Below are 25,320 nucleotides of genomic sequence, written 5' to 3'. Positions count from 1 at the left end.
GAAAAAGTTTACCAACTTTACCAGTTTAATGGAACAACATGAGGTGAGGACAACTTCTGCACAGAACTTCGACAATGAATGAACATCTTTAATAAAAATGCGTGGTATGTAGGTTTGTCCTATGCCAAAGTGCAGGGAGAAGGTGAAAGAACGAACAGGGAGGAATGACTGTAACTCAAAGGAGAACGAGTGCAAGGAAGATGGCAAGGACAAGTGATTGAAAGAGAAATGGGAGGAAAATGAAGAAAATTTAAGAGCAGGAATGGAAAAAACGCCAGGAAAAGAATAAAAAAAAAAAAACGTGGTCACACATTTACCATAAGCTTCTGGCAGACAATCCTATAGACCGGCTAATGCTTTTTCAAAGGGCACGGCCCATTTTCTGGCATTGAAATATATGCGTAATACATAACAATCTGTGGAATGAGAATTTACCATTAGCTCCTCACCTCTGGGAACCGTGGGTTGGCTTTATTCAGTGCATGGGAGCACGCATTTACGGCATGGGCCAGTTCTTGCTCCAAAAGACAATGGATCGTGGCTGCGTCACAGATCCTGAAAGCAAAAACGAGGTAGGTGAACAAAAAAAAATTTGAGCATTGCTGATTTCTTTGAAGTTACAGAAATGGTAGATTAAGCCAAGTCAAAAAAAGAATTAGGGAATTTTTTAAAAAGTGAGTTCAGCTCAACTATGAATAACAAAGGGTAGACTTAACAAAATTCAAACCCTACTGCAATAAGGAATATGAAACCAAAAATCTTTATGGGAAAAGTTAGGCTTAGACTCACAGACAAACACACTGAGGTATAATTTAGAAGAACAAAATATAGTAACATTTCGTTTTGAAGTATCCCTGGCAAGTGAGATAGGTCCCAAATGTAGGGAGCAGAAATTTAATCTTTTATTCATTGCAACTTCAACCAGGAACATGTAAAACAGATTAGGGGAAGAACATTGCCATACTTATCATCTATACACTAAGTGCTCTACATGCATTATCTAATTTAATATTCACAACTTAAAAAGTAGCTGTGATTAATTTTCTCCACTTTATAGATGAAGACCTTGAGGGCATGCAGAGAGTCAGTGTGTATACAAAGCTAAAAAGTAACAGGGCCAGGACTTGAATCTATGTCTATTAGTTCCAAAGCCTGTTGTACCACAGTCCTCTGGAATCTAAACCTTCAAGAATATCCTGAACAGACAAGATCCTGGAGGGTATTAAGGCCAAAGAAAAAAGAGGAAAAGTTCAGCCAAGGGCTAGAAAGCCATATAAAGTTTGCAGATGAGCAAGAAAGCAAAACTACGCAAATCTTTTGCTTCTGGCAACTACGAGGAGAATGTCCTTCACACTAGAAAGAGTAAAACAAGAGAAGACACTAGAAAGGATAAAACAAGAGAAGAGACTGGGTTTATAGAGTTGAGTCAAGAGTAAAAGAAAAGAGCTTAATTCTTAAAGATCAGACTATTGATATCCATGCCACAAAGGAATTTGCAAATGTCATCTCAATTTTTCTGAGAAATCATGAAGAATGGGTTCTTTATCAGAAGCATAGAGGTGGGTAAATGTTATTCTAATTTTCGAAAAAAGGAAGAGATGAACCAATTTCAGATCAATATTTCCAACTGCCTACTCAAATTTCCTCTTAGATATTTCTTTAAAAATTTTTATTTTATTTATTTGACAGAGAGAGCACCCAAGAGAGCATGTGTGAGCGAGTGTGGGGTGATGGGGCAGAGGGAGAGAGAGAATCTTCAAGCAGACTCCCCATTGCACATGGAGCTGGACATGGGGCACCATCTCATGACCCGGAGATCATGACCTGAGCCCAAATCAGGAGACGGATGCTTAACTGACTGAGCCATCCAAGCGTCCCTCCTTCTGGATATTTCTAATATAGTTTAAATTCTGGAAGACCCTGTCATTTTTCCCTCTCAATCTACTTTCCCTCCTGAATCTTATGGTTCCATCAAAGGTTCCACAATCCATCCAGCCATTCGTCCTCTCTCCTAATTCAGGCCATATAGCAATTTTAGATCATAATCTTTTTTTTTTTTTTTTTTTAATTTTTTTTATTTATTTATGATAGTCACAGAGAGAGAGAGAGAGGCAGAGACACAGGCAGAGGGAGAAGCAGGCTCCATGCACCGGGAGCCTGACGTGGGACTCGATCCCGGGTCTCCAGGATCGTGCCCTGGGCCAAAGGCAGGCGCCAAACCGCTGCGCCACCCAGGGATCCCTTTTAGATCATAATCTATCTTAAGTCTCTCTTCTTCTTTCCATCTCTAATACCTCAATCCATTGTTTCCTGTCAGGACCATTCTAAGAGTATTCACCTTGCTCTTGCTTTGCTGTCTTGCAAATGATGCTACACATTGTTTCCAGAAACTTCCTGATAAGACCTGGCCTCTTTTCACTCCTCCATCCAATTTCCTATTCTCTCACATATACCATGTCACCCTCCATTCCCTGAAATTTCCTAAAAGTACTGTTCCCTCACACTCCTCTGGGCCTCTGCCCAGGCTTGTTCCCATGTTTCCAATGTTCCTTCTCTTCCTCTTCCATCAAGACTTGGCAGAAGATCACTTCTTCCAGGCAACCCTCCCTTACTTTCTTGGCCTCCTGTGTGTATCCACAGTGCCCCACTGAGCCTGTGATAGCACTTTGGCCACACTTTTCCCTCCTGCTCTCCTGCCAGCAAATTAAGAAGAGAGGACCACAACACAGCCATTTTGGCTCCCCACTGCTTAATATGGTGGTTGGCATGAAGAAGAACAGACTCAAAACTATTTGTTGAATACTGAATAAGTAAGTTCTGAAAATTGATGAGTGGGCCTGATTTTCATCTTTTGCAAAATTTAAAAAAACATATGAGGAACCAAATTAGGTTGACCAAAAGCAAGTCTGGCCAACCTTCCTTCACTTTCCTTTTTCTGATAAGGTTATTTGGTTAGTTGACAGGAAGTTATTTCAGAAAGTATATTTGATTTCAAAGGAGATAATACAGAAAGTATATTTTGGTTTCAAGAAATTGTTTCAGTTCTATTTTTAATTTTCTGAAAGACCTCCATACTATTAGCCATAATTTGTTAATTAGCTTGATTATGGTAATTGCTTTACAATGTATACATGTATCAAATTATCATGTGTACACCTTTTATATATAAATGATTTTACTTGTCAATTATTCCTCAGTAAATCTGGAAAAGAAGCAAAAAAAAACCCTACTGTAAATTGGACTCCAGAGAAGTGGTTTGTAATACCCTAAAATGAAGTTCTTTGTGGGTAAGAAACTGAGATATAGAATAATGAAGTTCTCTGTGCATTTAGCTAACTAAATATTCGTTTTCTCTTACCTTGCTTCTAAGCTACTCAATACCTTGCAGTTATCATACTTTATTCTAATTCTGAATGTTGGTCTCTAGCAGTAGGGAGTTCATATCTTTTCTCTTATATCTCTAGCAGCTAGTGCATTCTAGCTTTCCCACAAATATTTAAAGAGCTTTGTTTTCCTTCTTTTTTTTCACAACATTTTTATCAGTGACCAGATGAAGATGTGGTAAGAATATAATAGCTACCATTCACAGAACAGCAAATATGCCAGATATGATGTGCTAATAAGCTCTTTACTTGGTGGGTCTCAGCCTTCACATTGACCTGCAAAGTTAGCTCATAATATCCCCATTTGGTAGAGAAGAGGGGATAAGAAATTTTTCCATGGTTCCCTTCCCTTCCCCCAATAAAATTCACTCCTGGTCATAGTGATTTTTAGCTGTTTTACACTCCCGGAACTTTTGTTTTCATCTCTTCCCTTTTGTCTACTAAAATTAATTCCTAGGTGGTCTCCCAATCTCTGGATACGTCTTTGGAAACTGATTCTCAGGCTTTTCCCCACTCCCCCACCCCCCACCCGAATTTCTATGGAAGCAGGGTTAATGTTTATGTTTCCTTCTACATTCCATAAGCATTTAATCAATAATTGTAAAGTAATATATAAGTAAGTAGTAGAGTGTAAAGATTGTGTAAAACTGGGGAAATCAACAATAACAGAAAGAGCACTGGTAAGTTAGGCTAGCTTTCCACTGTGTTTCAGGAAGTCCAAGGTCTGTTCTGCAGAGAACACAGGTAGCGGGGTGTGTGTGTGTGTGTGTGTGTGTGTGTGTGTGTTGGAGAGGGTTTACCTGAGGCAAAAATGAGGCAGCAAATGAGAAAGGAGGGTAAATGCATCTCTTTTAGATACCCCCAAACAGCTAAAATTATGTATCAAAACTAAAAAACAAAATTGGCCAAGCCAGAGTTCTCCTCACCTAGAGCATGCAGGACCACCATACCTAGTAATGAGCTCCTCTGCAGCCTGGGAGCATAGCTGCATCTGGGACACCTCTTCTGTTGCCAGGTCAACGGCATGCTGGATGTACAAATGGGTTCGAAGAACTGGCTTACCGGAATCACACTTCTGTTTATCTTCCCAAGATTTCAGAGTGCTTTCAAAAGCCTATTTAAGATCAATATTGAAAGGAATTGTTAGTTTGGAGCTCTGAGACCCACACAAGTGTGTATTTAGGTGTTACACGAATGACTTTGAAACTATTGCTTTTTTCCCAATCTAGAGTTTCATTAACGGAACTGTAAATTACAAAATAGATGTTTTAAACTTTTTCAGTGTTATCATAACAGATAAGTAATGTAATCTGCGATGAGGAGTGTATCACTGAAGAGTTTCAAAAAGGACTTCCAATTTAGGCTTCAATCTGTACTTTATGTGCATAAAAGACACAGGCTGGATTTTGGCAGTCTTATTTGTTACAAGTATGACCTTAATTAAAACATATTCTGGAAAAGGTAAAACTATGAAGACGGGCTGAGATAAGGGAGGGAGTGATGGATAGGGTGAGCACAAGAAACTTTTAGGGTAGTGAAACTATCCTGTACGATACTATGATGGTGGATAGAAGTGATCATATATTTCTCAAAAACCATAAAATGTACAACATGAAGAGTAAACTATGAACTTTAATAATCAATATTGGCTCATCAACTATAATAAATGTACCACACTGATACAAGATATTAATAATAAGGGACTGTATGTCAGTGAGGTAAGGAGGTACGTGGGAATACAATTAGAATTCTCTATATTTTCTGCTCAATTTCTCAGTGAATCTAAAAAAATAATAAAAATATAGTCTGTTAACTTTTTTTTTTTGAGACAGAGAGAATGCACACATATGCACATATGAGCCAGGGTTGAGGGAGAAGGAGAGGGAGAGAAAGAGAGAGAATCCTAGGAGGCTGAGCAGGGAGCCATATGGGAAGCTTGATCTCACAACCCTGAGATCATCACTTAGGCCAAAATCAAGAGTCAGTTGCTTAACCAAATAAGTCACCCAGGTGCCCCGAGTCATCTATTAACTTTTTTTTTTAAACATTGTATTTATTTGAGAGAGAGACCGAGCATGCATGCATGCACACAAGAGGGGAGAGGGTGGGTGGAGAGGGAGTGGGAGAAGCAGACTCCCCGCTGAGCTGGGAGCCCCTATGGGGGGCTCGATCTCAGGACCCTGGGACCATGACCTGAGCTGCAGGTAGATGCTTAAACAACTGAGCCACCCAGGCACCCTTCTATTCACTTTTTAAAAAAACTAAATACTTATTCATATTTAAAACCACAATGACCTAAATGTCAGATTAAGAGACAATTTAGGGGAAGCCTGGGTGGCTCAGCTGTTGAATGTCTGCCTTCAGCTCAGGGCATTATCCCGGGTCCAGGGATCGAGTCCCACATCAGGCTCCCTGTGAAGAGCCTGCTTCTCCCGCTGTCTGTCTCTGCCTCTCTCTCTGTGTCTCTCATGAATAAATAAATAAAATCATTTTAAAAAAGAGAGAGAGACAGAGACAATTTAAATATTTTTCCTTGGTTTCTATTCTTCCTAACCACTTTCTTCAAGTAGACTCCACATCCAGCATGGAGCCCAACTCCAGGTTTGAACTCATGACCCTGAGATCAAGACCTGAGCTGAGATCAAGAGTCAGACACTTAATCGACACAGCCACCCAGGCACCCCTCACAATTTAATATTGTTAAAAGGCTTGATAAAAATCTAGAAGAATATTTTTTTTTACATACCCTGTCCCTTGTTAGCATCTGAGCTCTGTTTTTGTGCACAATTTTGATAATTCCTGGAGGCTGAACCCATGCTTCACCATCCACCTGCACTGGGACGCCCTCATCACCAAATATAGTGATTTTTACTGTACGGCACTGAAATAAAACAAGTTATTTTAGAGAACGAATTGTCTTGAGAAACTGATACTCAATCTGCATTCAGCCTTCATTCCGTGGAATGAAATGTATGTGTTTCCACTTCTCATGACACAGTAACAGCTGACGTGACAAGAAAGTTAACATCTTATAGATGAACAGACAGCGTAGGAGTCATTTGGAATAGCTTCCCCAGTGGCCTAAGTCATGAGGTCAGGTTTGATCAGAGAAAACCAACCTGAGCTATTCGATGATGCTGCAGTTTAATGACCCTTGAAACTGCCATTTGCATGCTATCAAATATTGCAACGACTTCCAGGATCTTGTCATCAAATGATGGTGCGGCAAATATCTGAAAGGAAAAACTACATTATTACAGTTCCCCTGATAGGTTAAGGTTTAGATGTAGTGATACATCAGCAACGTAAAACTCAGCAGTATACATATTAAAAAAAAAAACTTATGAAAATAGTAAGGAGAAAAGTAAGCAAACATTATTAAGAAATGATAATCTAAGGACAAAAAACCCCCACTGAAGATGATTTAATGTAAACAAACCTCATAAGAAAGGTTTAAAATCCACATGGATAAAATGTTCATGTCTCTCATAAAGCACTCTATGAACCGGTGAACTATTATATTTCTAAATAATCCATCATGGAAAAAAAATAAATACATAATCCATCTTGGTATAAAGTGTATTAAATATCTGTTCACACATAACTCAGGTGTCTTGAAAAAATGGTGCATGTGATTTTAGGAAACCTAAAATACCCAGTTCCCTTGGTATGTTCTAAGGGTAATCTTCCAATGTGTTACAAGCAATATGTATGCATAATGTCCTTTGTATCTTAATACAACAACTTTTTTAGGGCATTTGAGAAGATGGCGACAGACATCTCAAAGAATAAAAATAACGCAGGCTTACTTTGTTTTGATGTTAAGTACATTTTCACAAAGTTAATTTAATCAAACAATTGAACTTCTGGCTGTAATAATTTGTTCCTTTTATTCTCCCTTTGAGTATAGGATACACAATTATGCCTCTGAAAAAATTTTATTCAGCATAAAGTAGTATCCTAAGCAAAACTTCCGTTGAAAATATCAGGATATGAATTTGCAAACCTTGATGATTCCTTATCATTTTTGTTAGCAGGCTGCATGGTTTTAAATCCTGTCTCTGCTACTTCCTGTGTGAATTTAGTGTCAGTTTCTTCATTGGTAAAATTTAGATAAAAACTGTGGTTGTTAATAATGAATATGAAGTTCTCAGAACACTATCTGATTACCTAGTGGGCGTCGTGAGCTTTATTTATCTTTATCTCACTGATTTCTTCCCTTTAAAATATTTAAGAGTAGTTACAGGCTGACAAAAAAATTAACAGCTAATGTAAACTTTATAGTTCAACAGGATTGGAATATAATCATATAATGAAAATCAAAGTACATTCCAATTTATTTTATACTTTAATCCCTGTCAGCTCATTTAAGAGCCGTGCAAAAATGGGTCAGTGAGAACTCTTATATTATAAACCTCAAATAAAAGGGGCTATCGTTCCATACATGTGATTCTTCAAAGACTGTGATGACCCCTCTTTATTGTGATGTATATCTTAATAATTGTTCCTTCTCTTTCATTTTATTATTTTTAAAGCATTAATTAATTACATTTGTTAGGTGTGTTTTCTTCTTTTTAGACTCTCCTGCCTAAACATAGCCCTAAACATCAAAGGCCAAATGGACCCTCTTAACATTTCTAAAAATAAAAATAATAGCCACATAAATTTAGAAAGTTAAAAGTAGAAAAGGTATTTTGGTAAGCGGAATAAGGTCCCTCCACCTTCTCATCCTCAGAATGTCCATGTCCAACCTGGGGAAGTTGTGAATGTCACTTTACATGGCAAAACAGACTTTTATAGGAGGGACCTTGAGAAGGGAAGATTATCCTGGATGATGCAGTGGGATGATACATACTCTTCAATGTAATCACAAAAGTCATTGAAAGTGGAAGAGAAAGGCAGTAGGAGGTCAGAAAGGGCAGACTCTCAGCCTGCCCTTGTGGGCTTTGGTGACCAAGGAAGGGGCCACGAGCCAAGAAATGTGGGCAGCCTCTGGAATCTGGAAGGCACAAGAAAATACTTACATCATCCTCCTTAGTTCCACCCCAAAAGTTAGTGCCTCCTGCATAGCTGGGAATGTTCAACACTGCTATTCCTTGCAGACTGGGGAGAGGAATATACTGCCCATCACACTGCAAGGTAAAAGCTTAGAGGTTAGATAAAAAGAGCAAACTTGGGCAGCCCCTGTGGCTCAGTGGTTTAGCGCCACCTTCGGCCCAGGGTGGGATCCTGGAGTCCCAGGATCGAGTCCCACGTTGGCCTCCCTGGATGGAGCCTTCTCTCTTCCTCTCTCTCTCTCTCTCTCTCTCTCTGTCTCTCATGAATGAATAAATAAAAATCTTTTTTTTTTTTTTTTTTTTTTTTAAAGAGCAAACCTGCTAGTTGGGAAGCCACTACAATATACCAAAGACAGAGGGTGCTGGAGGGAAGTGGTCATGCTTGCTCTCCTGTAGATATATTCCTACAGATTACCTTTATCTTTTAAAATATAAATCACTATAGCAGAAGTTGTTACAGAAAACTGACTTAAAATGTTTTATCTCTTCTTCCTGCCAAAATCAGGCAGTACTTTTCTTTTTTTTTTTTTTTAAAGATTTTATTTATTTATTCATGATAGACACAGAGAGAGTGAGAGAGGCAAAGACAGAGGCAGAGGGAGAAGCAGGCTCCATGTAGGGAGCCTGACGTGGGACTCAATCCTGGGACTCCAGGATCACGCCCTGGGTCAAAGGCAGGCCCTGAACTGCCGAGCCACCCAGGGATCCCAGGCAGTACTTTTCTGGAGTCTTTTCCAGGTCACTTATACTATTCTCACTTGCTTTTTTTTTTTTTTTTTAAGGTTTTATTTATCTATTCGTAGGAGACACACAGAGAGAGGCAGAGACATAGGCAGAGGGAGGAGCAGGCTCCCTACGGGGAGCCCGGTATGGGACTCGATCCCAGGACCTCAGGATCTCATCCCGAGCCAAAGGCAGATGCTCAACAACTGAGCCACCCAGGCGTCCCGCTATTCTCACTTGTATTATAGTCATCTTAGTGCTTATGTTAAGCATTTTTTTTTGAAAACAGGTTCAGGGAGGGTCTCTGGGTCCTAGCCACCTCATCTACCGGTGGCTGGTCAGAGTCAAAGCTGAGTTTCTCAAGTAGTCAGAACCAAAACCAAAGAAAGAAAAACCATGCATGTCAGGAATATCAGGAAGATACTTCTTAAACTCTGTGTCTTCTACTTAATCACTTAAATGGAAATTAAAATTAACTTTTAAACAGGGAAAAAATATCATACAGCTGGTGAGTAATTATACATGACATGTAAGTAAATTCTTACTGAATAGAAGGTTTAGTCCTTTGTTTTAAAAGAGAAGAGCTTGCAGTGTCATACTTATGATAGATATTTTCATTAATTCTTACAATAAAAGTAATTAATAAAACTTCATAAAACTTTCATTTACTGCCCAATCGAAATGATCTCCAATTTTTAGAACAAATGAAAATCCAATTTCAATTCCCTTTTCAAACATTTTAAATAACTGAGAATATTTTATACTTGATTGTATTCCTACATGCATTTTTTACATTTTATTTTCTTTTTCATAGAAATACATTCAAGAGTATAGATATAGTATCCCAGCATCTAGGGCCATTTCTGGTACACAGTTAGTGCTCAATGTCTATTTGTTAAAATGAGCAAACACTGAGTCCCTGGGTGGCTCAGTTGGTTGAGCATCTGCCTTCAACTTGGGTCATGATCCCAGGGTCCTAGGATCAATCAAGCCCCATGTTGAACTCCCTGTCAGTGGGGAGTCTGCTTCTCTCATTCCCCCTCCCACTCCCACTCATGCTCTCTCTCAAATAAATAAAATCATTTTAAATAAATAAATAAATAAAATGAACAAACATTTTTAGTAGAATAATAAACTTTTTCTGAATCCAATAAATTGAATGGGTATCTTCGTGTGCTTTAGAACAAGCTGTTTAAGTCATATAACTAACTTAAAGGAGATGGAAAAAATGCCAGTAACATCCATCTTAATTTCATAGCAATGATAAATGAAACCAGCTGATCATGTGGCTGTGCTCTAGAGTGGAAGGTATAATGAGTTTATTTTTACTAGGCCATTTAGTTGATAATGAATGAGCCAGGCACTTCTGTAGCCCACATTCCAGTGTTAAGATAACACCTAAAATAATAATGTTCTGTTTAATTCTATGAGCTATAGACTTAAGATTTGCACACTTTTCTGAACATAGGCCACACCTTAATTTAAAATATCTGGTTATAAAAAGATACAAGATAGAAAGACATGTGTATTAGCATAAACTGTGAATACTGGACCAAGGGTGAAAGAAAATAAAATTCACAGAAGTTAGTAGACTTTTCAGAGCCATGTCCCCAACCTTCTTTTTCCGGTTAGTGGAAAAGATTAAATACCTTTTGCTGTCCTTAATTTCCCCTTTAAATTAGTAAAAGCTACTAAAAATGTAAATCTCTTTTAATTTTACTATTGTTAGAAATAATTGGAATAAATATACATCTAAATTAAGAGTCTGTTTACTATGAATGTTTTCAGGGATTTGTGAAACCTCAGGCATTATAAAATTGGGTCAGAATTTGTAAACTTAAATGAGAGAATTTGTGAGAATTCATTCCTAATGCTCTCCTATAAATGTCCTCCCATAGCTCTACCTTCTCATAGAGCACCATGATACCACAGAACCATCCAAATTTCTGGAGCTAATGATACTGCTAATGAATTGTGTTGTTCATATCCAATGTTTATGCCATCGTTTATATAAAGTTGATAATTTACCATATAAAGTTGATAATTACCATTGAGTGTTCAAACACTTAAAGAGGCATTGAGGCTCTACAAATTAGCTCTACATACAAAAAATTATTTTTCTAAGTAAGATCATCTGAAATTAAAAAAAAAAGATAATCTGAAATATCTTGACTTCGAGATGAATTTACCTCAAGTTGAACCCTCTGTTCTAAATTCTTATACGATCTCTGTAATAACTCCCGGGTTCCAAGGACTCCATACCACATCAAGTTTTTAGTTCGGCTCCTGAAATAAATATTGGCAGACAATTCAATCAATAGCTATTATTGATTTACTCTTTAAAGGCAGAGCGAGCAAAAGAACCAATAAATGAAATTAAAGTGAAATTACCTTCATGTAATAACATTATTACTATTACCAAAATTACCTGCATTTTTCAGGGTGCTCTTCTCTCTTATTATTAAATTCTAATGAAATTTTTGCATCTAATCCAATCCCAAAGTAATTGTTCATGACACATTTTTCTGAATATCCATCTCTGTGATAATAAAGAAAAGTATATAAAAGTCTTCATATTCATAACAACAATTACTATTTGCACACAAAATGGTGCTTAAAAGCATTTAAACTTCTATGCCTTATAGATGAGATAAAATTTATTCCTGTTCATATGCCATGCACACAAGCCCAGTACATATATGTCATTTTTGGTACATATGATATAAAGGGATAGTCAGTAAGGCAAAGCGGAGACAGAGTCCTGGTAATGCTTTTCTATTAATTGTAATAAAACCTTAGTCCTACTTCCTACATAAGCCCCTCACTACACACACAAATGGGAAGACCTTACAGTCAAGTGCCAATGCTCTTTTTTCTGACCACTAGAAAGTCTTCTTCACTTGTACTCTTATCAATGGATAAATATTTATTGCGCAGAAAATGACTAGGTCCAGTCCACTCCTCTGGGTGCTTTGGAAAGTACAAAGAAGTTAAAAATATGGTACTGTCTCTGAGGAGTGTCATCAGAGAAATGAGATACGAGATATAACAAAAGCAAAATTAAATATGTAAGTAAGGGATCCCTGGGTGGCACAGTGGTTTGGCGCCTGCCTTTGGCCCAGGGCGCGATCCTGGGGACCCGGGATCGAATCCCACATCGGGCTCCCGGTGCATGGAGCCTGCTTCTCCCTCTGCCTGTGTCTCTGCCTCTCTCTCTCTCTCTCTGTGACTATCATAAATAAATAAAAATTTAAAAAATTAAAAAAAAATAAAAATAAATATGTAAGTAAGAGTTCATATGGAACTGTCAAAAAAAAAAACAAAAAACAAAAAAACCCTGTAGTTTTAAGAAGGGAAGAGATCAATGTGGGCCAGAAGCTTCCTGAAATAAGTAAACCTAGAAACTGGATGGGGAAAGATGAGAGATTTGTCAAGCCTGAGAAGAAAGGGGGGAAAATGGAAGAGCAAAAGTATGGCTATGAAGGTGTCGATGAATACAGCATTCCAGGGGAGAGTGAACACAGCTATGCCTCATTTTGCCAGAGGGCTGTTATCACACACAATGGGCTGGACAGGGCCTAGCTCAGGAACAGATCCTGAAAACCACTGGGTTTCAAGTGCACCAATGTACTCATCATTACCAACTTTTGCAATTTTCTGATGACACCTTTTGTATGGGGAACCATATTTCTTGTAAGGCATTGACAATGTTACCATTAGTATAAAGTAGAAACTAGAAAAGCCAAAACAAGGTATTTAGAAAAGTATTTTCTTACACTGAATCTGGGTCTGGGTCAATAAATGGCGTTGCACCAAAAGGATCAATATTTGCTAGCAACATTTTGTTGATAATAGAACTCCCAGCAATCGAGGCAGCGAGTCCTGCTCTTAAACCTGGCCAGAAAAATAAATACACAGAGGATCACATGTTAAGAAAAAAGACAGAGAAAGAGCCAGTGCATTGTTTTCAGCCCCAATCTCAGACACTTTGCCCCAAAGCATGGTTTTCAGTGTCTGCTCTTTCCCTTAGTCAAAACTAAGAACTATGTCATTGGTAGTTACAAGAGTTTTGATGCTTCTTAGGATCTATAGGTTGTTATAAAAAATGCAGCAGATTAAGACCCAAATAAGACTCTCTTTGTGACAGTTTCTCATTTACCATTCTGATGATTCTATAACTTCAACAAGTAAATATTACTTCCTTTTTTAAGCAAATAAGGTGGTAAGTCTGTAAGGAATTCATAATAAAGCCTGATTACCAAGAATGTCATGGAGTTACTTACCACTTCCATACTCTTGAAGCATAGATAATAACATTCAATTAAAAATATTAACAGAAAAAACAAACAAACAAAACCCAGAAAACCCCCCAAAAAATATTAACAGAAGGGTGTCTGAGTAGCTCAGACGATTAAGCATCTGACTTTCACTCAGGTCATGATCTCAGGGTCCTGGGATCCAGCCCTGCATTGGGCTCCCTGCTCAGTGGGGAGTCTGCTTGTCCCTCTCCCTTTCTCTCTGGTCTCCCCCTCATGCTCTCTCTGTCTCTCTCTCAAATAATAAACAAAATCTTTGGAAAAAAACTTACTGGATACACTAGGTGAAAACTCAGTGTCGGTATCAAGAATAACAATGAAAATATTAAACACAGGTATTTATGAATTTTAGAAGAATACAATATTGAACATAAAAAATGAAGCATTTATCTTACCTCTGAAAATGTAAAACTTCAAATTTATTTCAACAACTAGTTAGCTTTCTACTAGGTAGTTACAATATTCAAAGTTAATTAATTTTATGATCTACCCAACCGATTATTGAGGCTAGAAGCATTAAACTCTGGAAAGAAGACAAAGTAATAGGGGCCTAAGGGAACAAACACAAAAGGAAAGAGGAGTGAAGAAAAATGTGTCATGGAATTGAGAAACACTTGGAAATTAGGAAAAAAGTCCTTCTTGAGCAAACGTTCCTTTCCTCAACTGTATGCTCTTCTTAGAAGATTATTATTTATTATTTTAGCTACAAAGTTTAGCTGGGTATCAAGTCATCAAGATGAATTTTATTCTTTCATTTAGTTTCATAGTGTTGAATAGGCTATGGCATACTTAGTTATGCCAGTTTCTTTTATGTCTGAATAAGTAAACAAAACAGCTCTTTTTAATGGCTAACAAAACCACCATTCTGGGGACACCTGGATGGCTCAGCGGTTGAGCGTGTCTGCCTTTGGCTCAGGGCATGATCCCAGGGTCCTGGGATTGAGTCCTGTATCAGGGTCCCTGCAGGAAGCCTGCTTCTCCCTCTGCCTATGTCTCTGCCTCTCTGTGTGTCTCTCATGAATAAATAAATAAAATCTTAAAAAAAAAAAAAACACACACACACACAAAACTACCATTCTGGTGAGAATAAAAAGAACAGTTTGCAGAAGTGAAGAATCAGACTCCAGCTGCCCTATGGAAAAGTATAATATTTTCTGTTTTAAAAGCTTTTATTTTCATTTATTTTAGAAACAGAGAGAGCACATGGGGAAGGGGCAGGGGAGAGGGAGAAAGAGTCCCAAGGAGATTCTGCACTAGGCATGGAGCCTATCCTGGGGCTAGATCCCACGACCCTGAGATCACGCCCTGAACCAAAACCAAGAGTTGGATGCCTGACTGCTCCACCCAGGTCTCCCAAAAGTATATTTTCTAAAATGTTTTAAGGTTAGCCACATTCACAGCTTTAAGCCAAGAAGGTCAACCCACTATTCCAGTTTTAAATAGAGATATAACCTCTAGACATGGAGTCCCCCAGGCCTGTTCTGGATTTATCCTTTATTATTTTAGTATTTCATTAAGATACAATTCACATACCATAAGATTCACCTTTTAAGTGAGTGTATAATTCAGTTGTTTGTAGCATATACACAAAGTGTGCAATGATCACTATCACCTAATTTAGGACATTTTTTTTTATTAGCCCCCAAAAGAAATCCTATTCCCGTTAGTAATCATTTTCCTTTCCCTCCATTCCCCACATCCCCAGACCCTGGAAACCACTAACCTACTTTCTTTCTTTACAGATATGACTACTCTGTACATTTCATATAAATCTAATCACATAATATATGGCTTTTTTCTCAAGCTTCTTTCACTTGGCATAACACGTTCAGAGGTAATCATGTTGTAGCAGTTATCGGCACTTTGCTCTTTTTAATGGCTAAATAATAGTCCACTGTATGGATATTGCTCATTTTGTTTTTCTATTCATCAACTGGTGATTATTTGGGTTGTTTCTTCTATTTTGCTATTATGAATGTGGCTATAAAGTCACGTACAAGGTTTTGTGTAGACATATATTTTTAATTCTCATGGATCTATAAACTAGCAGTTGGTTTCTGGGTTATATGTTAACCCTGTGTTTAATTCTTTGAGAAACTGCCAAACTTCTTCAAAATGGCTATACCATTTTATATTCTGATCAGCAATGTATGAAAGTTGCAATTTTTCCATGCCCTTGACAATATTTGTTATTATCTGTCTTTTTTGATCATAGCCATTCCGGTAAGGTAAAGTGGTATCTCATTGTGGTTTTGATTTGCATTACTCTGATGACGAATGATGGTGAGCATCTTTTCCTGTGCTTATTGGCCATTTGTATATCTTTCTGGAGAACTGTCTACTCAGATCCTTTGCCCATTTTTAAATTGAGGTATTCGTCTTTTCATTGTTGAATTTTAAGAGTTCTTTATATATTCTGAATACTAGTTCCTTATCAGGTAACTATTTACAACTATTTTCTCCTGTCCTGTGCATTGTCTTTTTTTTTCTTTTCTTTTCTTTTCTTTTCTTTTCTTTTCTTTTCTTTTCTTTTCTTTTCTTTTCTTTTCTTTTCTTTTCTTTCTTTCTTCTCTTTCTTTCTTCTTCTTTCTTTCTTTCTCTCTTTCTTTCTTTCTTTTTTTTCTTTTTCTTTCTCTTTTTCCTTCCTTCCTTCCTTCCTTCCTTCCTTCCTTCCTTCCTTCCTTCCTTCCTTCCTTCCTTCCTTTTCTTCCTTCCTTCCTTCCTTCCTTTCTTTCTTTCAGTTTGATTTTTCAGAGAACAAAGTTTTTGTTTTTTTGTATATTTAGACTAGAGAGAACATGTGGAGGGGGAGAGCCCATCTATGGAGCCCAATGCAAGGTTCCATCTCACAACCCTAAGATCATGACCTAAGCCAAAATCAAGAGTTGGACATTCAACTGAGCCACCTAGGCACCCCGAAACAGGCACCAAAAACAAAGTTTTACAGAAAGCCACACAACCTACAATTTGCACAAACTAAATGTATTTTGGATGATGGCAGATTATCAGTTCATCAGACCAACTATCTCACCTTACTTTGAGGGCAAATAGAAAAGCTAAGCAAAATGTAAAATGAGTTAATTTAAAGATCACTAAAGAGGTAGACCAATGACAGAGCTTACCAGCCAACTATTAGAAAAGGAAAATGACTTACTCAGGTGAGCCCAGGACTTAGGGGTAGGGTCTTTTGTTTTGTTTTTCAACTTTTTCTTTATTTTACTGTGAAAACTTCAGAACACTTAACATGAGATCTACCCTCTTAACAAATTTTTAAATGTAAAGGCAGTATGTTAACTATGGGAACAATGTTGGACAGCAGATCTTTAGAACTTATTCCCCTTCCTTAACTGAAAATTTATGCATGTTGACTAGCAATTCCCCATTTCCTCCTCCCTCCAGATGCTGGAAACCACCATTCCACTCTATGATTTTATGAATTTGACTATTTTAGATATGTCATATAAGCAAAATCATCTAGTACTTGTTCTTTTGCAACTGGATTAATTCTCTTATCATAATGTCCTCCAGGTTCATCCACGTTATGATAAATTGCAGTTTTTTTTAAAGCTGAATAATATTCCATTGTATGTATATACCATATTTTCCTTATCCATTCATCCCTCAATGGACATTTAGGACATTTAGGTTGCTAACATGTCCTGGCTATTGTGAATAATGCTGCAGTAAACATGGGAGTGGGAGTGCTAGTATCTCTTCAAAATTCTGATTTCAGTTCTTTCGATAAATACCCAGAGTAGAATTGCGGGATCATACAGTAGTCCTAGTTTTAGTTTTGAGGAACCTCTGTACTGTTTTCCATGGCAGACACACCATTTTGCATTCCTACCAGCAGTATACAAGGTTTCCAATTTCTCACATTCTCCCCCACCCTCCCTTTTGATTTTTTTTATAATAATCATCCTGAGTGGTGTAAAGTGACAGCTCATTATAGTTTTTAATTGGTATTTCCTTGATGATTAGTGACATTGAACACTTTTAACTAGTTTGGTGCCAGGGTAATATTGGCCTCATAAGTGAGGTGGGAAGTGTTCCTTCCTCTTCTAGTTTTTGGGAGAGTTTCTGAAGCATTAATGCTAATTCTTCTTTAAACAACTGGCAGAATTCATTAGTGAAGCAAATTGGAACTGGCCTTTTCTCTGCACAAAGTTTTGTTATAGGTCTAGTTGGATTTTCTATTCTTGAATCAGTTTCAATAGTTTACATGTTTCTAAGAGTTAGTCCATTTCGTTGAAGTCATCTAATTTGTTGGCATGTAATATTTGATAGTTTCCCCTTATAATCCCTTCTGTATCTGTAAGGTGGTTAGTGATGTCTGTCTTCTTTCATTCCTGATTTCAGTAATTCAAATCTTCTCTTTTATGTTCTCAGTCACTCTAGCTAAAGGCTTGTCAATTTGTTAAACTGTCCACAGAACCAACTTTTGGTTTCATTGATTTACTGTATTGTTTTCTATTCTCTATGTCATTTATTTCTGATTGCTTTGGGTATATTTGCTCTTCTTTTTCCAGCTTATTAAGGTGGAGAACTAGGTTTTGAGATCTTTCTACCTCTTTAATATAGGCATTTAAAACTATAGATTTCGCTCCAAGCACTTCCTTAGCTGCATCAAGTAAGTTCCAGTATGGTGTATCTTTGTTTTCATTCATACCAAAGGATTTAGAAATTCTCTTGTGATTTTTTTTTGACCCACATATTTCCAAATATTTGTACACTTCCAAAATTTCCTTTTGCTATGGATTTCTAAATTCATTCCATTGTGGTCATATTCCTTTGTATAATTTCAATCCTTTTAAATTTACTGAGAATTATTTTATGGCCTAATATATGACCTATCCTGGATAACATTACATGTGCATTAGACAAGAACGTATATTCTGCTGTTGTGAGGTGGAATGTTCTATAGACACCTGTTAGGTCTACTTGTTTTATATGTTTTTCAAATTTTTTATTTCCTTGTTGATTTTTGTCTAGTTGTTCTACCCACTATTGAAAGAGCAATAATAAAGTCTCCAACTATTATTATTGAATTGTGATTTACCTTTAAAAAGAGCTTGTAGAACAAACTGGTTTTCAGGATATAATCTGGGATTCAATCTACTCTGGAATAGATCTGGAGAGTTTTCACTAAATCAAACAACTGGTGCTTAAGGAGACATCTGAGACATCTATATTTTCCTCTTTCCCTGCTGCATATGTTCTTTGGTTTCCACTAGTACTAACCAAATCCCAAGGGCAACTCATCTCAGCAGAGCTGGTACAGATGCCTCAGATGTTCCAAAATGAAGCAATGTTACTATCCAAAAAAATGAAAGACTTGTGGCTTTCAACTAAGAGAAAAGCTGTGGAGACACTTAACAGGCAGTGAAATAGAGGATCAGTTTTACCCTGGGTGCTTAATAAATGCAGATTCCTGGGCTGCATCCTAGTACTGCTTAAGTACTAGAGAATTAAAATTTCTCAGAGCAGGCCCCCAAAACATGTATTTGAGTGCTTCCTAGACAATTCTTACACACACACACACACACACACACACACACACAGAAGTCTAAAGATGAGGAGTCTGGTTGATAAGAGTGATATGTACATTCTCCCAAAGGGATATTTATCTCTAAGAACATATTTCTGTAGTTCATGGAAATGAGTACTTAATTCGTGTTCACAGAAATACTTACAAATACACCATGTTTCAGAATCTATACTACCTGGGCAGATTATTCTGGTGTTGAGCACAGGGAGGTTTTCTTTGCCGGCTGCCACAGCTGGACCAGAGCCAGAGTCAGTCTGGAAACGAGTTGTCCGGCCATCTGGAGACCGAGGGGCAGGTGCAGTTTTAACTGTTGGCAAAAAGTCCCAATTATTAAAAAAAAAAAAAAAAAGGTAATGATCAAGTTATAAAAATAAGCAAGCCCTCATAAATTCAGGACACAAAATAATTTAATACACATTTAGGTCAATTAACAGAACTGAAAATATTATGTTGTGTTTACCTATTTTTTTTTTTTTTTTTACCATTGTTTTCACTTCGTTGAGATTTACTGTATGGAGGGATTTGGCCACAGGTAGATGTCCTGATAACTCATTTCAAACAGACGGAGATCAGTAGAAAATACAGGCCTAGCATAATTAAAGGTCAGTAATACTCCCAATTTGAATGTGGCTAACCCACATTCAAGGATAAAAGGAAATGTTGAAGCCTGATGATTTTTTAACTTGGCACATATGTGTTATAATGTATACCGCCAATGCAATCCTTTTGTCATAAATGTTGGGTGAATGATCGAATTTAATTAATGTAATTCCCAGAGCTAATATGTGAAACATTGTCTTCCATACATGAAAGGAAAAGTTTTTTTTTTGTCTGAATGAAGCCAATGTTTCCTGCACTTCTCAATTAATTATATATTCAAAACAAAGATTTGCCCAAAACAGTTCTATCATATTCTTGTAAATGTTCGGTACATTTAAAAAATTATTCCAAAACAAAATTACTTTCAAAGCAAACAACAAAAAAAAGAGATTTAATTTTGTCTAAACTAGGGCAATTTAATGGAGAGCAAATAGTATCTTTAACTAATTTAGGAACTATTGGCAGGTGTTTAAAAAAAAGTATTCCTCAAACTCAATTTAAAAATACTCAAAAATTTAATTATCTTTACTCTCCCTAAGACTAATTACAAACTAATCTTATTAATCTTACACTCTCTTCTTTCTCTTCAAAACAGTCCAGCTGCACTAAAGAAAAGCTGCAGAACAGCCATTTTTTTTTTTTTTTTTTTTTGGACAGATGGGAGACCTAGGGCTAATTTCTAATAAAAACAACTTTTGATATTCATCTCTGATAAAAACCAGAGAGCATCCTAGTGACTAAGATTGATGTAACATTGTAGGTAACTAAATTAATGTTTCATGGCTCTTTTTTAAACATAACATCTCATTGATCATATTAATATACTGTATTGTACATCTCAGGCATATGAATTATTACATAATTTAATAATATTACGAATGCTCTTTAAAAAGTAATGATTATTTAATACAGAAGTACTTCTATTGCTACTGATTCCCACTAAATTGGATTACTAGCTAGAAAATAAGATCAAATATTGCAACATTAAGGTATCAAATGTTGTAACACGTGTAAGTTTATGTCTATTTCAATATCAATATTTATAGCTGCATACCTTTCTTTTTTAGTTTTCTTTGCAGACTACAATGGAAATGTTCAGTTCATGAAAATATACTAAGATGGATGGTAGCTGGTTGGAAAACCATTAGCAATGAGCACTAGAAAACCAATCCTCCAAAGAGAAATTCCTCATCTTAAGGGAAATTATTAAGCATCATACTGTAAGAAATGCCATTGTCAGCTCTATTAAGTCAGCTTTATTAATGGATGAAGCCATACAAGTCCTACTTATTAAACTCTAGATAAAGTAAATTTGAGATGATATAATCAAGCTTCGAAAGATTTTGACGGGATGCAATGATAGATCCAAATTGAAAAGATAAAAATTCATAAGGATGAGCATGTATGATTCTAATCAGGTTTAAAAAGTCACTCGCACAAAATAGGAGGAGACCAGGTTTATATAGTATTACAGTACAATACTTCATGCCAAGAAGAAATATTGGGTAGTCCTTATAACATAAAAAAATGTGCAGAAAGAGTAGTGTATGGCTATCAATTTGTTATATACTACAGAAATATTTGGAGGATTGTGTTCAAAATGGGGGATCATATTGACCAATTGAATGCAACCAGAAAAACTAAAAAGTTTGAAATCAAGTTAAAAATTGGTAAAAGAATTTAGGAGATAATATGAAAAAGATAGAAGGTGTGGGAAGAGGATATGATGCCATGAAAGCTGTTTTCAGAATCATTTAAGGGCTGTCATGTGGCAGATTTATCTTCAATACTGTGAAGAGATATATGAAATTGCTTTGAAGCTACCCATAAAGCACCAAATGTCAGCAGTTGTTACTGTTAACATTACCATACATGAAACATTATCAATTAGTGTGCTGATGGGTAGAAATTTAAGGAAGAAAATATAAAGCCAAATATAAAGAAAAGCTTTCTAACAAATAAAAGCTGATCTTAGGAATGGGATGTATTGAAAGTGAGTGGTGGGGTGCCTGGCTGGCTCAGTCCGTAGAGCTTGCGACTCTTGATCCTGGGGTCGTGGGTTCGAGCTCCACGTTGGATGTAGAGATTACTTAAAAAAGAAAAATAAAATATTTAAAACAAACCGAAAAAAAGAAAGTGAGTAGTCCAAAGGCTCAATGCCCATCTGTCAAGACGATTATCAAGTATGTCTGTACTGGATTATATGCTGCAACAGGGATCTTTAAGGTCTATGACGTGTAAGGTTAGAGAGCTACGTTGTGTGCAGGAAAAGACACATATGAAGCCTAAAAGGGCTCAGGGTTTAGAATATGCATGCATTGGTTGTATGCCAGACAGGTGAGGTCTATATGGTCTACTTCCAAAGTTTCTAAGAGTTTTACATACAGTAAGGAGTACTCTTTCAAAGCTAATGTAATTATAGCAGCAGCAGTGGAGGGAGTAGTTAATAATAGTGAGAAAGACAGCAAACACTCCTTCACAGCACTATGCACCACACACTATTCTAGGTGCTCCACATACATCAACTTCTCTAGCCTTCACAACCAGTGAGCACATCATTATCACTATTTTACAAACGACGAGACTACAGAGAAATTAAGCAATCTGCCCAATTGCATTTGTAACGAAAGTAAAGGAAAAGCTTAATGATTGCTGTTCTGATTTAACAGTGTTGACTTTTCACTAGGACTATGCAATTATTTTCATATTATCTTCTCGGCCTCATTAATATTTTAATTTCTGCTTTGCTCTATTCTAGTCAATTAATAAGTATTCCCTTATACCATGTGAAATATTAAAAGTATAAATTTATCTTCAAACTTAAAAGGTAGAGGCATAATTAATCTTCTTCAAGTGACTACATGTTAATTTCCTGGCAAAAATAATTTCAGTAGAGACAGGGCTGTAATTAGATGTCCAGTGATATTGTAGATTAATTTAGCAATTAAGAATTAGCAAACTGTCCAGGCTCATCAATGGGATCCAAGGGACTGCTAAAATTATTTAAGTGGCAAATTTTGTGCATGTGCAACCTGCAGCTTTCACGTAATTCTCAAAGGCATCTGTGGGCTAAAAACAGGTTAAAATCTGTTGATTTAGGTGTTTCTTCCTTTTTCCTCAGGAAAATTAAGATATTTAGCCATTTTGGTACCATAATCCTTAGTTTATTATGACAATCTCCAGGTTATAAGATAAAAAGGGATGAGAGTGTACTTGACAATCACCAAAATTTTACCTTTATAATTTTAGTATTCATGAATATCTAAGCTTTAACTTCTGAAAATCCTTGTTAAAAATAAAAATACAAAGCTTATTTCAAACCAATAAGCCTTTTGAAAACAAAAGCAGAATGGGAATCTATTTAATTGCGAAATAATTATAGTTTTCTTACCAGTTAATGACTCTTTTGCATCATCATCTTTAGATTCTTCTTTAGATTCATCTGTTTCTGTACTATCATTATCAAATGACTGGTTAACTGGTTCACAGGGATGAACGGTCTGGTCATCCATAACTTTAAGTAGTAAGTAGGGAAATATGTTTGCACAAGTAAAAATAAAATCCATAAATATTAATATATGCTTAAAAAGTAAAATGAAACATAAAGCGAAAGAAATTCCATATTCACAAATAAACACTAATAAATCCAACTACAAGTTACAACCTGTAAAGGATTTTCAAATACTAATTTTTTATATTAAAGTTAACTTGAGCCCACTACTAAAATTCTAAGAGAAGGATATACAATATATTAATACAAAAAATTAAAATATAGGCAAAATCTTTATAGCCTCTCTCTCTTTTTTTTTTAAGATTTTATTTATTTATTCATGAGAGACGGAGAGAGAGAGGGGAAGAGACACAGGCAGAAGCAGGCTCCATGCAGGGAGCCCAAAGCGGGACTCAATCCCAGGTCTCCAGGATCACACCCTGGGCTGAAGGCGGCACTAAACCACTAAGCCACCTGGGCTGCCCTCTTTATAGGCTCTTTTTTTTTAATTTTTTTTTTAATTTTTTTTATAGGCTCTTTAAAAAGCAACATAAACATTTAGGAAATGAATTTAAGAAAGTATTTTCAAAGTAATTTACAGGTTTGATTTTCTTTAAGAACGCAACAGATTCCAATTAGGTGGGCAGCCCAGATGGCTCAGCGGTTTAGGGCAGCATGATCCTGAAGACCCGGGATCGAGTCTCACGTCGGGCTCCCTGCTTGGGGCCTGCTTCTCCCTCTGCCTGTGTCTCTGCCTCTCTCTCTCTCCTCTGTGTCTCTCATGAATAAATAAATAAAATCTTTTAAAAAAAAGATTCCAATTAGGTGAAAGATATTTAAAATTTTTAAATTATTAATTTTCAATGTTTCCAGTGTATTTTTATCTTTGATGTGTTAGTTTCTATATCATTACTGTACTGATCCTACTAAAACAATAAATAGTACAGATTTCATTCTAATGGCTTCTTCTTCTGTCCTGCCTAAAAATGGTGTGTGTGTGTGTGTGTGTGTGCGCGCGCACAGTGTGACCAACATGGAAATTCCATTGTGCTTACAATATAGGGATGATGCTAACTTCAAAAGCTAATTTTGTTCATGTGTACCTTTGCCGGCTTCTTCAATGACTTGCCTCACTGCTTTCTTTAAACTGTTTGCCCGCAACATTATTTCCTTTGGTTTGACAGCTTTCTGGGATGGAGGTTTCGTAGGGTCATCCACGAGTTGTTCTTTGCTTTCACACAAGGATTCTTCACTGGAAGATTCCACGGTATCTTCTTCTACAATGACAGAGCGGATGCCTGGGACAACGGGGGTGGCCTGGGAATCTGTGTGCAAGGCTTGAAGCAGTTGTTCAAGCTTTTCATTTAGGACTGAACACTATGAAAACAAAAATACGGTAATGAATTTTCATTTGGTGGAAATGGAAAAGGACAATTTGAGTGAATCAGTTCTGATTTTAGAGGAAAGATGCCTATATTAATATTTACCAATTAATTGGCTATCCATTATACATGATACAGCTTATAGATGAAATAACTTATCATTTAAAAACAAGAGCACAATTATGTAAATTTTTAGGTGTGCTTCTGGAATATCCCAACTCTACCGTCTTTGTATCAGCAGTTTTCCTTATAAGAAAATCTCTATTATCATTATACAGGTATTTTTTCTTGAAAAGAACAAACACTTCACTACAAAGTGACATATTCCACAAAAAAATTATGTATCTTACAAAACACTGTGTAAGCTTTTTAAAAAGTGATTGATGAATGGTACCATTTTGATCATCACAAACTGCAGGTCTGGCTGAGTGTTGGTAAGCTCTCCTTCAAAGCTTTGCTTGTGAAAGGGGTGAAAGGTGCCTATGGGATTACTGACTCAAAAAAAAAAAAAAAGAGCAAAAAGGAAAATGCACGAGGATAAAGAAGAAAAAGAAGATGGAGAAAGCAAAAACCAGCACTCTGCCCTTGTTTCTGTCTGCTTCTCTCGAGTGACGAAGGGTAAAGAAACATGAAGGCCTGAAGATGTTGCTACAACTGCCCTACTGTAGCTTTTCTCACCACACAGATTCCTGTCCTTTCCTTCTCCATTTATTTGTCTTTGATGTCATGCTAAGACAAGGCTACGGCAGAAACTGTTAAGAGAAAAAAATATGGAGGCACCTAGATGGCTCAGTGGTTGAGCAACTGTCTTTGGCTCAGGT

The 25,320-nt window shown here is 36.7% G+C and overlaps 1 protein-coding gene across 9 annotated transcripts in view; it reads right to left on the bottom strand.

Moving 5' to 3' along the window:
* The window catches only part of DGKH (diacylglycerol kinase eta), a 180,706-nt gene that overhangs the window by 23,362 nt on the left and 132,024 nt on the right, over positions 1-25,320 (bottom strand). For 6 of the 9 annotated variants that reach the window (XM_077855528.1, XM_077855534.1, XM_077855532.1 and 3 more), the window contains 11 exons: positions 24,221-24,494; positions 23,019-23,141; positions 19,203-19,334; positions 12,940-13,057; positions 11,592-11,702; positions 11,353-11,449; positions 8,408-8,515; positions 6,503-6,616; positions 6,130-6,264; positions 4,310-4,497; positions 450-555 (listed from right to left, as the gene is read on the bottom strand). In XM_077855528.1, the coding sequence (XP_077711654.1) occupies positions 450-555; positions 4,310-4,497; positions 6,130-6,264; positions 6,503-6,616; positions 8,408-8,515; positions 11,353-11,449; positions 11,592-11,702; positions 12,940-13,057; positions 19,203-19,334; positions 23,019-23,141; positions 24,221-24,494 (1,506 nt within the window). The remainder of the gene's footprint in view (positions 1-449; positions 556-4,309; positions 4,498-6,129; positions 6,265-6,502; positions 6,617-8,407; positions 8,516-11,352; positions 11,450-11,591; positions 11,703-12,939; positions 13,058-19,202; positions 19,335-23,018; positions 23,142-24,220; positions 24,495-25,320) is intronic. The other 3 variants (XM_077855530.1, XM_077855535.1, XM_077855533.1) reach the window with 1 other exon arrangement.

Source organism: Canis aureus, chromosome 17 (assembly GCF_053574225.1).
Source record: "Canis aureus isolate CA01 chromosome 17, VMU_Caureus_v.1.0, whole genome shotgun sequence".
NCBI lineage: Eukaryota > Metazoa > Chordata > Mammalia > Carnivora > Canidae > Canis > Canis aureus.
The sequence above is the reverse complement of the archived record's forward strand: the minus strand, read 5'-3'. Positions and strand labels throughout refer to the sequence as shown.